We start from the raw sequence: 16,269 nt of genomic DNA, 5'->3' as shown, positions 1-16,269 counted from the left end.
TCTGTGGTGCATCTTTGTGATTGATAATGGACCTCTATCAGAAGAGGCTATGGGAAATAAATATACATTTCTTTAAAAAATCCTTTTGGTTTTCAAGCGAGCTGTGGCATCCCAAATGCTTGGGTGATGCTGGAGGTGAAAGGTCAGTGTCACCACATTACCTGACAAATCACTTACATCCACTAATGCTCCTGAAGTAGGGACACATTGGGACTCATTGAATAAACACAACGAAGCCTTCACCTCCAATGTTCTACTGCTATTGTTGGAGGCTTGACTCGGTGTGGCATATATGACCATTGGGCAAACCGTCCTTAGGAATATAAATCCTGGGCGACTGACATATTGTAACATGGGGAAAGCTGAATGATGCCAGACTTGGAAAAAGGGAGCAAGGCTCCAAGAGTAAACTTTAAGTTCTTTTTTCCCCCATATAGTCGTTCAGACCCTCACTTTTCTCTTATGTTCTTAAGAATTAGAAGCAGAAGATTATATGGCCCTACGAGCCTGCTCAGTCATTCAATACGATCATGATCGATCATCGCAGGTTAAGAAGGAGCTACGCTCCCACCCTAAAATGAAACATAACAGCTCTCTTCTGTAAATGTTTTCACTCACGCCTCCTTCATTAAGCACAGTAACTGATCTCTACGCACAAAGCAGGGTTGGCAATTTTAGACAACAGCACGGGAATCAAAACAGAACTTATAACCCAGCAGGGGAGATGAACTCAACCAGGAGACAGATATACTGCCAAATCAGGCTGGTAAATTAACTAGAAAAGAGTGTAAAAAGGGTTCACTGGAACATTTAATCCACTTTTATTATTAACCATTGAGCTGGATATCAGCTTATGTTTTCATTGTTAATTATACTTTGTGATTCACATGACTGAATAATCTGGTCATAACAGCACACTGTCCCCAGAGGGCGCTTTTGTGCCAGTAGCTACATTCAAAGCTCCCTTTGCACAGCAGCAGCCACAGGTAGTAGTAATCACAGTGCCATAACTTCACCTCATTGTGTCAATGAAAAAATAATTAAACCTGTTTTGCACTGGAAGCGTTACATCAGCTTTACAGCAAGGGGCATGAAGTGCACTAGGACACTGGAGGGGTTGGTGGGGGGTGGAGGAGAATTTCCCTACTCCTCTTCAAAATATTGTCATGAGCCAGTTAAATGTGCAGGCATGGCCTCAGCTTCATGTCTCTTCAGAAAGGCAGCACCTGCTGACACTGCAGTGCAGTACTAAGGACATGCTGCACTGTCAGCCTAGATTTTGCACTCAACTGTTTGAATTGGATCTTGAACCGATAGCCTTCTGTCCCAGAGGCGAGGGCTACCATGGTGGACATCTAAACAGAAAGGGGTAAAAAAAAAATACACAACGCAGAGTATGGGGTAGACTGATGTTCATGTGGGGGATATAGAAAGTGTGCTACTATGGGGAATGCGGGATTTATCAGTCTTACAGTGAGCAGCATCACTTATTCAGACACCACAGCATTGATGGTCTAGTTTACAAAGCACAACTTACAAAACTACTAAACACAAGACACAAATCAGGAGATGCAGATTTTGAACAGAATAGCAGAACAAAATAAGGGCATTTAAAAAATTAGATCATCATCTTTTTCCAAGTAACTTTATGAATGGGCTCTAACCAATATAAAGCTCTGGATTTTTAAGAAAAATGATAGCAAGTCTGGAGCAGAGCAGTGCAGTTACAGACTAGAGAAGAGTTAGATTGATCCCTGCTCTTGAATTGGCCAATTTCAACTAATAGAGTTAGAGCAGCACTGCACAATTAACCCATGCGCTTACTGGGGAACTGCACAAGTGTTGGCTGTCAGGCTCCCATTGGTTCACGAGACAAAGGAATCCCATTTATATAGTACCTTTCACAATCTTAGGACATCCCCAGATGCTCTGCAGCCAATTATGAAGTGTATTCACATTGTAGGGAATGCAGTATTGCATTTGCACACAGCAAGGCCCCAGAAACAGGAGATAAGTGACCAGATAATGTTTTTGACACAGGCAAAAGTCCTTCCTCTGAGCCAAGGCTGGCTGCTTAAATAAGCCTCACTCAGTCTAGCCTCATGAAGAATGACGACTTGTGCAAGATCCCAGAGAGCTGTCAACACTCCCAGTGTGAACCACCAGCAAGGGAGGAATAAAGTGGGAAAAAAATGGAAATGTTCTTTTTAATGGTCAAAGTTGAGGATTGTTAATGCTAAAGGAACGAACTCTTCCCATTTCAGTGTCAGAAAACACTCAAGCCAGGTATATCAAACCTTCTTACTCTGGCTCAACAAGAGCATCCATACTGTAGCAGTATGTAGCAGATTCCCCATTTTTGCACGCCATCTTATAACCCGAGTGACAAAGGACAGTTAGGTAATATAGGCCAACGTCCAAAGCGAACAGTGTGGAAGCGTATTTGGAGCTTTACGCTGTGTATCTGATCTGGGAGTGTTTGATGAGGATGCCTCATTACTTGAAATGACAAGTGCTTCATTCGACAGCAGCAACATCCTTCAACCTTGAGCTCATTTACCAGCAGAAAAAAAAAATCGAACATCCATGAACACCATGGTCTCAGCACCATTGAGATAAATTTTGTATCATTACATAATAACACCAGGTAACTGGATATGAACCCATTTAACCACAAGTCAGAATGAATGTCTCTACAGTATGAAATTTATTGCTGACATGCAAGTAGATTTTAAATGAAGTACAAAAATATGTCATCTTTATTTATACAAATTTGTATACAATGATCACGATTCCTTTCTACTGACGTCTCATACAACGTACTTCAATGGGTACACCCAGAGGCAGCTCAAACACACAAATAACTGACGTGCATGGGCTGCTGCATTATTCCAGTCTGATTAGATAATCACTTTTACCATAAAGACATAATTAGAGGAAACAAAAAAAAACTTGCATGATAGATTCCCCAGGATGAAGTAAAAAGCCACAGCTTCTAATTGTGACAAACGGTAATACTTTACGTGACTTTACATGTCTTCACTGAATTGAAGTTATTAGAAATTATATACAAGTTATTACAAAAAAAAGGTAACTGGAGCAGCCAGACTGGAGTAAGGCTCAGAGAACTCAGTGAATGAAGAGTTGAAGAAACAGTCCATGTTGTAAAATCCAAAGGTTTTTTTGGCTGGGTTTTTCCTAGTTGCTCTGTGAATAATAATGCAACAAGTGATAGGGCTGCTTTTCTGCTGATCTCTACAAGTGGGCTCAGCACTCCCTGAAGGAGTTATTTTTGGATAAGCAATAGCCAAGGCCCAATAGCAGCAGCGAGAGGTCTTTGGTGAAACCCTTCATTCCTTACAGCACCAACGTGTCCTCAGTGGCAGGCACACAGTTCTCTCACCACTGATACTACCTATTACAAGAAGTTTAATTCCACAGTGCTGACAGGTGTCCAGAAACTAAATTTTTATGGATCCTGAGAACTGTAGTTAAAGCCAGTGAGAAATACAGCCTCTAATTCCAAAATGCAAGTCTTCAACTAGATTATTACATTAAGGATCAAGGAGTGCAAAGCTCATGGGTCAAGGCCTCAACTTGAGCATCACTTGATCAACATCAAACCAGCTTCAAGATCCAGTCTAAGCTGGCCAGCAAAAGTGGGCACCATTTCTTCAATCACCCTCCTGTTGCACCTTTATAAGCTACTTTGGCCTTCAGAGACCATTTCATAAAATGTATTTACTTACATATATATTTTTAAGACCTTCTATACTTTATTGCATCCATACTTGAGTCTTATCACAAACTGCTACTTTGTTTTCCACTTAAATTCATTAACATACCACACTCAAAATTGGATATGTTCGCTTATCTAAGCTGCCTCCAATTCATGGTGGAAGCAGGGCCTCTTCAAACTCATGTTAGTGAGGCACTGAAAGGACATGTGAGATCTCCATGAAAACTTGCCTCACTAATCCAAGTCAACTTTTACAATACAGGATTTCAGTACTTCACTCCTGTATCCGTGTGTCTCACCTGCTGCCTGATAACATTATGGCTTTACAGATTGTCCCAACAGTCAGTCTACACACTAGCCCCACAACATTAAACTCCATGAGGACCCAAAGATCTTCAGAATGTTACAAATCATCAATGCAAGGCCAATCTTCACCCACTCCCTGTCCCGAGCAATGAACTGGTTTACCCAATCACACAGTATAAAAGCTTTATGAGGAACACATGGTATTTAATAAATAGACCCTTTGGCCGCATCACAGCATTTCTCCACTCACCCCACCCCGCCCCAATCCAAAACATGAATCTACAAGGTCACATCGACCAGAGATCACTTGTGATCATCCCTGAATGGTGGAGATTTCTATGTACAACCTCCTGTCATTTGAGGGACCAAACCTTCCCTCATTTAATGTTAAATTGAAACTAAAATGATTTGAATCAGCTTGATTCCTTGTATATTTTCACAGGTTAAATATACTCAGGCAAGACAGGCATTTATTACTGGTTTTAATACTAACTGAAAGTCTCAGCAATATTGAGGAAACCCAATGGAGTTGGAAAGCCACCACAGAAAAATAAATATGTACACCAAGCTCTGTTACTGCAGACCACCTTTGAATCATTTTACCCTTCCATCATTAAAATTAGGGTGAAAAGAATCCAATGTCATACTAAAGTCACATAGGCAACATCTGGCTGGCATAAGTGATTTGTGCTACAGTTAAATGACATTCCCAAGACCCAGCCTTTAAAAGGATTGCCAGAAGCTTGGATTAACAGGAGGACAGCATCTGGTTCTCAGTCTTTGAAGGATTGGGGTAAGATTTAGCAGTCTCTGCAGTCATTCGAAAGTGGTGGGAAAATGACAGTACTGAGTAGATCAAGGTCTACTGCCCCAGCTAAAAGGGTCAATGTATATTCTTCACCAGTTACTCTTCTGGAGCTGACAGCAAGCTAAGACAAGTCTTAAAAGGTCAGATAATGTTAGCCCAGCATAATGCCAGATCATGGAGTGAGCTGATACATTCACAGCTCTTCAAGGCTGGGAGTATTTTACCCGAGCCAGACTAACTGGATGAGGTGATAAGCAGTATACGAACCATTTCCCAAGGCATTGTAAGATAGAGAGAAATGGCTGACCATGGCCATCATCGTGCAACCCCTAGTGGTCACTTATGAAAGTGTAAATCAACTAGTCCATGGCAGCCAGAGAGAAAATGCATCCTGCCCAAAGGGAGAGGCAGGTATGATACAAGATGGTAAGTAGCAGTACATAATCTGTACAATGTTCAATCAAACCAAGGCTTCTTTCATCATTGACCATTTGGTCAACGTCACGGTTGATGAACATTTTACATTTGCAAATCACTTAGTGCAGTGAAATAAGAACTGAAGGGGTTAATGAACTCACCAAATGCTCAGAATCACTGCAGTGTCATTGTTGTCATCAGGCCTACTGGTAATCAAACCAAACTACACTTCTGTCAGCATATTTGAACGCGTGATAACCAATTCATCTCAAGTCACTCCCATAAGTGAGGTCTGCAACCACCTGTGCTATAAAATTCAAACCCTCCCTCCACTCAAAAGTGAGGCATGCAAGGACAGAACCACCACTGGGTGTTGAAACTCCCACACAGCCACACTTGTTGGTATCTCACACATTGAATGCTTTAACAAAATACTAGCGGCAACAGTGAATGTTCTCCCTGAGCTTGTTAAATAAAAATGTGACACACCCAACTGTTCTTTAGTGTTCTAACAGTTTCTGCAGCTCAGTGAACTTCACAAATTCCAGTGGCCCTGGATCACAAACAACTATTGAAGTACGTCCTAAGATTTTTTTTTAATTCAACCTCCAAGCTAAGAGCTTTTAAACTACAAAATAAAAATAAAAATCACAAAAAAGATGGGAAAGGCCAGCTAAAGTGATCTTTGCTCTTAGACACAGTAAAAACAATGTATCTGGGGATCATATTGGTTTTCTTTCCTTCACATTTTCCTTTTTTTTTGGACACAATGTACCTCACTGAATTCTGCAAGAAAAATTTTCACAAAAGGGGAAGAAAAAATATAACCCCAACAACCTACATTTTACACTATTATTTGGCGCTAATGCAGGCAAAAGGGACTCCACAGCGATGAACACACCCATTTCTTAATGCTCTCAAAATCTCTTGCAGTACAAGTCGTTTTCAGAGTCACAACATAGGACAAAAAACTCAGCCCTGTCTCTCAATCTACAGTTCTGAGAATGTCTTGGTTCAATGAAGAAAGAGGTAGATTATATAAAGTAAAAACTAAACATCTACTACTGCCCCAGACGATGTTGCAATACTGTCCTTTCTTTATATTGATATATAAAAAAAGCCGTCTTCAGCTGTCTCTTTAAAACAACACAGTTATGCTTTTGAAGAGACTCCATCCAATGCTACATATCTGTCACAGAATACTGTATTGCTCAGGATCAGTACTACGTGGCATAATGAGTATTACTGTGCTGTGAACTTGGCTTGTGGAGCTTCAGATGCTGTTTCCAGCCTTCATTTCCGCAAGTAGCGCTGAGCAAGGATTGCTGCATCGAGAGGATTTATGGGCTGAGCGTCATGGCCCAGTCGCCGCACCGGCGGGATGTTGCTGAACTGGCGCTTGTGTGCAAAACTCTTCACTTCATGCATAGTGTTTCCCTCAGCCAGCATCAGCTGCTGCCGCATGTAGTTTTCAAACTCATATTGTGAGGACTCTTCTGTGACTTTTGCCTGAGAAAGAAAGTGAGAAGTTAAAGAAATGTCCCACTTTTTGTCCTCCCAATGACATCACTGCATTTCCAAGTAATTTATTATAAGGGGCCAGGAGACAGACATTAGAAAAATGCAAATCTCCATCACATTTTTTGCCCCAGTTAATTTAGTATGATGGTGCAAATACGTTAGAGAATGGAAAATGTGACACTCTTACTTTAGCACCACAAATGGCTGAGAGTAGTGGCAAATATGAGGCTATCTGTACCTCACCCTAGTATTATGTAACGCAAGCTCCAGATACAATCTATATTTGGAGTCAAACTTTTCAACTGTCCTGCTGCACACTTTCACAGTTCAAGTGGACATAGCAAAAACCCACCATAGTACTGAAAAGGACACTTGAAAAAAAAACATTCACCACCACACCACTTTAGGCCTGGAGTTCGACTTCATCAAGTCAGTAACTGACCCACAGTGTTGCTCAGGGAGCAGTGAGGAGCTGGGTTTTCCCATATGTTTTTGATGAAATTTCTGTTCATTAAAGCAATTGAGTGTGAGGAAATAGTACACTGTTTCCATTTCTGGTACTCAATCACTCCCTTGTTAGATATGGCAGTTTGACTGAGAGCAAATCCCCCTCTACTCTGCCCCAACATACCTCCAGGCTAATCAGCCAACAGTGTTTCTTTCCCAAAGAACACAATTGCCAATTAATGCAGAATGAATTTAGTGCTGTAGTTGAAAAGAGACTGCCAATATTCCTTTTACATTAGAACTCTTTGAAAGTCAGAGAGAAGGCTTTTAACTGTGACATTTGGCTGGATTTAACCCCAGGTTCCACAAGTGAAGAAAAGATTTAATTGTAAATTTTTTATAATGTTTGATTGCTTGCAATGGTCCATTAAACAGTCCACTGCCTTCCCACATTCCTTTAAGCCCTATGGAAGAAATGACCTAGACACACAGCTTAACATCTTTCACTTCTCAACCCGTGCACCCCCCACCTCACCCCTAAATAGCCCAACTATCACCATGAACCTGTCAAGCCTTACTGCCCATCGTGTGCACCAAGAGATCACATCACAAGGTCACACACTTCACTCTGCAATTATAGTATTGTCCCAGTCAGCAAAGTCATTGGTGATGCAGTTTCCACTGCCCAAACCTCGCTGCTTGTTTAAGAACAGCTATCGAGAAACAGCAACCAAAGTCAAGAAGAACATGACTGGTGTCCAGTGCCTGATTTCAATGAGGTTAACAACAACCAGTTAGTTGCACAGCACCTTAATCCTGAAGAACCACTAACTCCAACGCTTTGGTTACCCTGTATCATAAATATCTGCAGTACATTATCATTCAAGATTTACTCATGTTTTGACAGTAAAGTTCAAAAAATAATTAGAATTCAGCATCCAATTATAGGCTTCAAAGATGACAAATTTACCCTCTTGCCTCTGGGGATCTATGCTGAGGCCTCAGATATTTTTACCATGTATATTACTCACTTGATTGAAAAAAATAAGGCTTGTAAATCTAAGTTTACAGATGGCACTAAATGGTGTGAATGGGAGTGGAAAGGTAAACAAATGTAAAATGAATGGGCAAAACTGATGACATAAGATTCATTGTGGGGAAGCGTGAGGTCATCCACTTTTAATCTGAGACACAAATCATAATATTTCCATAATGGAAAAGCCCAGAGCCGTAAAGGAACAAAGGGGTTTAAGTGTGTCTAAAAACATTACTAAAAGCTAGTGCACAAGTACAAATAGTCAATCAAAAAGGCTAATGGAACGTTGGTCTTTAATTCAAGGGGGTTAGAAATGAAGTGAAGAACGATTTGTCCTGGTCAAACCCCTCTGGCACTTAGTTTTGGGTCCCGATCCTCAGGCCATGGAAGAGCTACAGTGCAGATACACGAGAATGATAGCAGGACATAAAGGAGTAAATTAAGGACGGGTCATCCAAAAACACTTGATTCACACTCCCTTGAGTTCAAAAGATTGAGGGGTGATGTAATCAAGGTGCTGAAAATGAGAGAGGTACAGAGAATACAGAGAAACCCTCTAGCGAAGGGGTTCCAGAGATATGGAGGCAGAAGTGCTGGGCTACTCAGGAGTGAAATAAGGAAGTACGTTTCACACCAAGGGCAGAGGAAGTCTGGAACACCTTTCCCCAAATGGATATGGATTCTGGCAGTCAATTGAAAGTTTCAAGACAGAGACTGACAAATTTTTCTAGAGTAAAGGAAAAGGAAGAAAAAAATGGAGTTGACATCCAAAACAGCCACGGTCTAACTGAACATATTCAAAGTGTTAAATATCATACTTCTGTTCCTGTGTTCCACCCTCCCAAACAATCAAAGAGTTATTTGAATGATATTGTGGTAAAATCTTTATTGTCCGGCATATTCAGGAAATGGGTAGTGCTGGTTAATCAAAAATGCTGGTTAATCAAAAATGCTGGTTAATGGAGAGTTTCATTTACCAATGGATACGGTGCAATACTTGTGGCATGAGCTAATATGCAAGTGTTCAGGAAGTAAACAGCAGTAATCCTTTTTACTTCTAAACTTCAACAGTACATTAAAACAAAGTATAAAATACTACAATATACAGGTATGGGTTCCCGATAACTTTGTGATTGCTTCCGGTTGGTAAAGTGATGATTCGTATTAGGGAAGCATCAGGAATTCCAGTTAGTAGAGAATTCTGGCTGTTAGAGTGCCAGATGACACAAAGTTTACACTGTAACACAGTCAGCAGCATCTCCCACAGAAGTCAGCAAGTGGGTAAAATATAGTGGCAAAGATAGGACGGAGTCAACAGACCAAATGTCTCAGGTTCTACCTCCAGTCTTTGCTGAACCTTTGGCACAACAGCAGTTGGGATGCTAGTATTGGCCTGAGCACCCTGATCTAGGGAGGAGTATGTCTAAGCACTGTTCTATGTCACCTGGTGGAAATTGAGTATGTATGGTGAGATAATCTGCTAACACTCATTGCCTGGGGTTGGCACTCACACCAAGAATTAAGAAAAAACAAAGAATAGCAAAGAATAATATTTTCAATAAGTTGTCAGTGGATGAGACACCACCCTTGGGAGAGAGGAAAATGAAGTCATCAAACAGCTTGTTGATTGGAGTGACCTTGGCTCAGTGCACAAAGCTATGTTTCAGGGATGTACAGCATGGCGAATTGGCCACAGAGCAATTCTGGTGCACAAGCTGGTCAAAACCTGCTTGATTCTCTCTCACTCACACCAAGCACACAATACCAAATTAACAGCAGAAACACAATTATCTGCAGGTACAATAGGCAACGGGTTTTCCCAGTGAGATGAGCCCCTTTCCCGAACTGCATGGTGAAGCTAAAAGACAAATTTTACAGACTCCATAACAGCTTAGATGGCAGCAAAATGATAATGATTCTACAAGTTAAGAGTTTTACACTATATGGGTCATGAAGCATTGCAGCCAAAAACTGCTGAATTACAAAGTTGGGCTCATTGTATACAACAGTGCTAATCCAAAATAGTCAATAGGGAACCAAACCCAACACACCAGAGCAATTGAATTCATGTTGACTGATTTTAATCCTGCTGTTAGTTAATTGAATGGTGCAGTATATCAGTCAATAGCAGCAAAGGAAAACCTGATCCCTAGAGTTTCTTACCTCCTGTAAGATTTCCGGATTGTTGACTTGGTCATCGATATCTGGCACCACCTGCAAAGGACCACTAAGTGACGAAAGAGACTGCCTACAAAAAAGGTCACAGAAGCATTGTGTCAGAAAAATCTGCCATTGCACTTGATCTAAACTGTTCCTAAAAAATGTAGTGATTTGTTATCATGCTGATAAAATGGCAAGTATTTGGAAACGACAATTGCATTAATAGAAACCCAATGTAACCAAAGCTTTCAGCCAGGAGAACAAAGCTTAGAACGAGGATGCTGGTATGGGGGGTGGGACAAGAAGTCAGGCAGAACTTTTTCCACACATGGAAGTCACCACTCAATGAGGTCATTTAAATGGATTCACAAGGTAACAAAATGTCTGTTCAAAGAAAAGCAATTAAGGGATATTGTAAGAAGGGAGATAGTTGCAGTTGAGATTTCTAAAGGCTGTTAGGTTCAAAAAAGAAAGACTTGCATTATATAGCACTTTTCATGACCACCAGAAGTCTCAAAGTGCTTTACAGCCAATGAAGTACTTTTGAAGTGTAGTCACTGTTATAATGTTGGATAAGCAGTAGCCAATTTGCATACAGTAAGCTTCCACACACTGCAATGAGTTAATAACCAGATAAATCTGTTTTTGTGATGATATTGATTGAAGGTTAAATATTGGCCAGGACACCGAGCATAACTTTCCTGTTCTTCGAAGTAGTGCCATGGGATCTTTTACATCCACCCAACCAGAGAGATGGGGTCTCGATTTATCATCTCATCCAAAGGATGACACCTCCAACAGTGCAGCACTTCCTCTGTATTGCAGTGGAATGTCAAGCCCTATTTTTTGTGCTCGAGTCCTGGAGTGGGATTTGAACCCAGAACCTTGTGACTCAGAAGCAAGACTGCAAATTAGGTAGGAAAGTAAGTTGTGAAGATGACATAAGAGTCTACAAAGCGATTTAGATAGGTTAACTGAGTGGGCAGAAATTTGGCAAATGGGAGTACAATCTGAGAAAATGTGAACTTGTCCATTTGGCAGGGAGAATAGAAAAGCAGTATACTATTTGAATGGAGAGAGAATGCAAAACTCTTGTGGTACAGAGGGATCTGGGTGTCCTGGTACATGAATCACAAAAGGTTGGTATGTAGGTGCAGCAAATGATTAGGAAGGTAAATAGAATGTTGTTGTTTATTGCAAGGGTAATCAATTATAAAAGTGGGGAAGTGTTGCTGCAGCTGTACAGGGCCTTAGTTAGACTGCACCTACAGCACCGTTTATAGTTTTGGTCTCCTTACGTAAGAAAGGATATTATTGCATTACAAACAGTTCAGAGAAGGTTCACTTGTCTGATTCGTTGGATTGAGGTGGTTATCTTATTGGGAAAGGTTGAGCATGTTTGGCCTATACTCATTGGAGTTTAGAAGAATGAGAGGTGATCTTACTGAAACAGAAGATCCTGAGGGGACTTGACAGGGTGGATGCTGAGAGGACATTTCCCCTTGTGGGAGAGACTAGAACTAAGGGACACAGTTTAAAAATTAGGGGTCTCCCATTTAAGACTGAGATGAGGAGAACTTTTTTTGCTCTCAGAGGGACATTAGTCTGGAATTTTCTTCCTCAGAGTGCAGTGGAGGCTGGATCATTGAACATATTCAAGACTGAGTTAGATAAATCTTCTGATCAACACGGGGATTATGGGGGACAGACAAAAAAGTGGAGTTGTGGCCACAATCAGACCAACCATGATCTTATCAATGGAAGAGCTGACTTGAGGGGCTGATTGGCCTATTCCGGTTCCTAATTCTTGTGTTCTACCAACTGAGCCACAGCTGACACACTCAGATGACTTCCTCTTGCACCTAAAAATTCTTGTACATCCCAGGTTGCAAGTAACCATTACCAAACAAACATTCACGGATCATTAGAACAGAATTGTTGTAAAATGTTTCTCATCAGAATGCGTTAAATGTTGATTGTTCTACTACACAAATTTCAGGGCCTAGCAAGAGTGTGAAAGTTATATTTAGGTATGAAAATTTAAAAGATTATTTTCTGAAATGCTTCAACAGAATTCACAGTTCCAATTGGGATAATGCCACAAGTAGCTCTTGATGAGAGAAAAGGATTCTGAAGACTTCAAATAGGGACAGCCTGATGGGCAATCCCTTCCTGATTGCACGCACACATACTATCAGCCATTTACACTGTAATACAGGTGAGCTAGACAGGGCCTCGAAAGCAGGCTCTCTGACAATATAGGTTTGGAGTTTGGTTTGGGGTGAGATGAGAAGAGAAAGAAATCTGGAGTTTTGCTAAGTGGTTTAGGCTTAGTTCATGAATGGAACTACAAAGTATGTACAGCATAGCAATCTCACCAGGTAGCTATGATGGAACTCAGAGAATCCAGCACTTCGGTAGCTGTCAGCCTTTGCTGTGGGTCCAGAAGCAACAGTTTTCGGATTAAACAAACTGTGTTTTCTGATACACGGCAGTCCCTGTAAGGGAGAAAGAAAGAAGAAAAAATGATAATCAATACTGGCTGGATAGCATTTTTATGGAAAAGGGAAAAAAACTGAATCCACAACAACAGCGCCAGCTGCATAATAAAGCTTGCATCAATTTGATACAAAGCAATGTAGAACATATAACCCATGAGTCACACAGCAGCACACCCAATACCTCAGGCACAAGACAAGCAACTAGAAACCAGTGACTAATGCTCACAAAATCCACCTCCCCAAACAAAATAAACCTTACAGATCTGAGCAGTAATGAGATTTTTAAAAACACTGCAAGCCTAAAGGTTACAGAGTTAATGGAAACTAATGCTCCCACAAATAGAAGCAAAGTAACATTTCTTTGCAAAGTGAATATGGAGGAAAACAAATCATTGATTAACAATAGACAGTGATTTTTTCCAAGAGCTTTGTTGATGCTTTTAATTAAAAAAGACATCAGTGAAATGGAAACTCTTGCTTTTTCCCCCACTGGTGGTAGTACTTCAGAAGGCATTTAGCAGAGCATAGGAAAGGAAATCGCCAGTTTGGCATGTAAACATGGTCAAATGCTGAATACTGAGCAAATGATTTAATCATTTCTTGCAACAAAAAAGTTAAGCCAACTGGTAAATCACCAGCAGTGGGCTTTAAATTTCCACTCAGAATTTACAGTCAGCCTTATACTTAAATTAAATTTAAAATAACTTAAATTTAAACCATTACAGAAGATGCAATTAACATGTGCATCTGTCCCTCCTGCATCTGCTGACTACATTTTAATTTAGCGAATCCGGGCGCCATCAGTGTATTGCCAGAGGTAATGATCAGGTCTGTGAGGGAGCTGAATCATCCTTTGAGAGTCACATCCAAGAATGATTCAGCAGTAACTACACCCATTTGTTTATCTCGCTCTCACATTGTCAGGATTCTGATGTTCATCACTCACTCTGGCCAAAACTATTACGTTTAGAATCAGAGCACTTTCTAACTATTACAATTTTACAGGAATTCTGATTTTACAGCTTTTCATTCTTCTTACCTCAGCGTTCTCACTTCTGTAGATTGTTAAGTATGACACACATTTCAGAAATGGAGCACAATTTACGCAAACACTTACTGCAGTACTACCAAACAGCTGCATTGTTATTGTTGCAGTCCTTTAGGTGAGACTTTAAATGGAGGCACATCTGCCTGCTCAGATGGGTATCATGGCACATTACTGAAGACCAGAGAGTTCCTCCAGTGTCGGTCAACATTCCTCCCTTAGTTTCAAGCAGTCAGAGGTATAAGAGCATGGCTGACACAACGACATAGATGATACTGGAGGAATGCTTCACCAAGTCACTGTGGTCTCCTGGAACTTGCTTGATCTCCTTTGGGGATCAGAGAGGAATTAACCAGTTTTTTTTTTAACCAGTTTTTTTTTTAATCCCTAAACTTATATCTGGCATTCCCCCCAGTAGATGTACGGTTATCGGATGGAGAAGGGAAGAGAAAGGGCAAGCAGATGGGGTCCTGTTAGACAAGGGTTGCTCTACTGGACTGACTTGATGGACCAACTGATCTTTTCCTATTCTTCACTTTCAGAAGTTTGCAACTAACCACGCAAACAGATTCAGTGGTCATTCCACTGTTTTTGTGCATTTTGTGCATAGACCAATTGCCACATTTACGTACAAAATGAGTGGCTTATATTTCAAAGAAATTTGTTAGCTGCAAATAGAATACGGAACCCCTCCTCAATTTCACAGATACTAAGGTGCCAACATATGCTAGAGTAGTCCTACAGGTGCCACAGCATTCCAAGTTTGCCCAATTGACAATTCTGCCAATTCACACTAGCATAGATATTGTCAAAAAGGCTGCAAGACTATACAGGATTGGCTTTCAATTGCTGATTTGGATGAAGGCAACACAGCAGTGCATTTGTTCTTATGCTGCTGGGATCCCAACCTGTTGTCTCCCTATTACATCATTTAACATCCAGCTGAATAGGTTGACAAAGTGTGGTAAACCACTCCCAGAGTCAGTTTAAAGCGAGAGACAGGCAGATGTATTCATTCCTATTTACAAAGAAAAACTGAAGCATTTTCAAAATCTTTTTAATAGTGGAAGCACTTTTTTAAAAATTCTGAACATGGATATTTAATTGTTTTTGAGTAGTATTAGTTTAAACACTAAGTAATAACCAGAAAGCTGACATGGAGGCACTGGTGGAAACCAGCCAATGTGTGGCAACTGACTCATCAACAGCAAAGCTACAGTCACCAACCCCACTCCAGGGAAGTTCAGCAATTTTGTTCATTTTAGCTGTGCATGCGATTCAGTCCCCTCACACAGTAGTGTTAGCAACACTTTTATAGCATTACAAATTAGCACCTTGTGCAAGCAAAAACAATTACCAAAGAACCAGACAAGTGCACTTGTTAAAAACAAACTCTGAAAAGTGAAAAGAACAGATCAAAGGCTCTCAGTGTTGTGCATGCAACAAAAGCAGAGCTATGCAAAGCAGTGCAAGATTGGAAGAAACAATGAGAGAGAGACATGTACATCATAAATGGCAGAAATAGTTAAAGGTCAACTGGAAGAGATCAAGGAGCCTTCAGAGATGTGGTGCTCAGCAATGTTCAACCAATGCAGAGCTGCAAACTAGGTCCATAGGTTGCTGAACAGCAGAGCCAAAACAGTACAATACAAGCCTGAAGAATTTATACTCAATAAATGCAGTGCTCTGGTCAGACTGCACCGTAAGTCTTGGTGACCAGAACTGGATGCAGTACATCAAGATTTGGAGGCAGCACAGAGAAGAGCACAAGACTGGCCCCAGTACAAGGCCTCAGTGAAAAAATATGGACCTCTCAGGCTTGAAGGGAGATATGAGAGAGGCGATCTTAGAGAAACCCAACACTATTAACAGTATGGAAAAGGCAAATCCACAAAGTTACTTTAAAGTAAAACAAAGTGACAAATATCTAAACTAATACGAGACATATATGGAAAAGATATCAAAAAGTTCTTTACACAAGGAGTGATCAACACACGGAATGGACTCTCTGGCAGACCAGTAGAACCAAAAGCCATCGAATCGCTCAAGTTGAATGCTGCAATGCAGACCTTAAGGACTTTCTGCAAGGGTGGACCAAATGGCCTCCTTCATCAGTGAAAATCTTGTGATGACAAGCAGACTTCTGTTAGTTGCATTTTAAAAAAAAGAGGGTCTGCCAATTAAGTTTGGTTAAAAGTCTCCTGAGCTTGGATTGCTAATGACTGATGAAGGTTCCAGTAAAATGAACTATTTGCCACACAGCCACTCTTGAAAGGAGCCAGTGCTAAA

The 16,269-nt window shown here is 40.7% G+C and overlaps 1 protein-coding gene across 3 annotated transcripts in view; it reads right to left on the bottom strand.

Annotated features, from left to right (window-relative positions):
* Window positions 1-2,688: 2,688 nt before the first annotated feature.
* The window catches only part of stk40 (serine/threonine kinase 40), a 65,126-nt gene continuing 51,545 nt past the window's right edge, over window positions 2,689-16,269 (bottom strand). For all 3 annotated transcript variants that reach the window (XM_041212910.1, XM_041212912.1, XM_041212911.1), the window contains exons 9-11: window positions 12,813-12,932; window positions 10,438-10,522; window positions 2,689-6,779 (exon numbers count right to left, since the gene is read on the bottom strand). In XM_041212910.1, coding sequence (XP_041068844.1) covers window positions 6,564-6,779; window positions 10,438-10,522; window positions 12,813-12,932 — 421 coding nt within the window. In that variant the 3' untranslated portion in view covers window positions 2,689-6,563. The remainder of the gene's footprint in view (window positions 6,780-10,437; window positions 10,523-12,812; window positions 12,933-16,269) is intronic.

The sequence above is a fragment of the Carcharodon carcharias genome, chromosome 19, assembly GCF_017639515.1.
Source record: "Carcharodon carcharias isolate sCarCar2 chromosome 19, sCarCar2.pri, whole genome shotgun sequence".
NCBI lineage: Eukaryota > Metazoa > Chordata > Chondrichthyes > Lamniformes > Lamnidae > Carcharodon > Carcharodon carcharias.
Note: the sequence above shows the minus strand (reverse complement) of the source record. Positions and strands in the feature narration are given on the sequence as shown.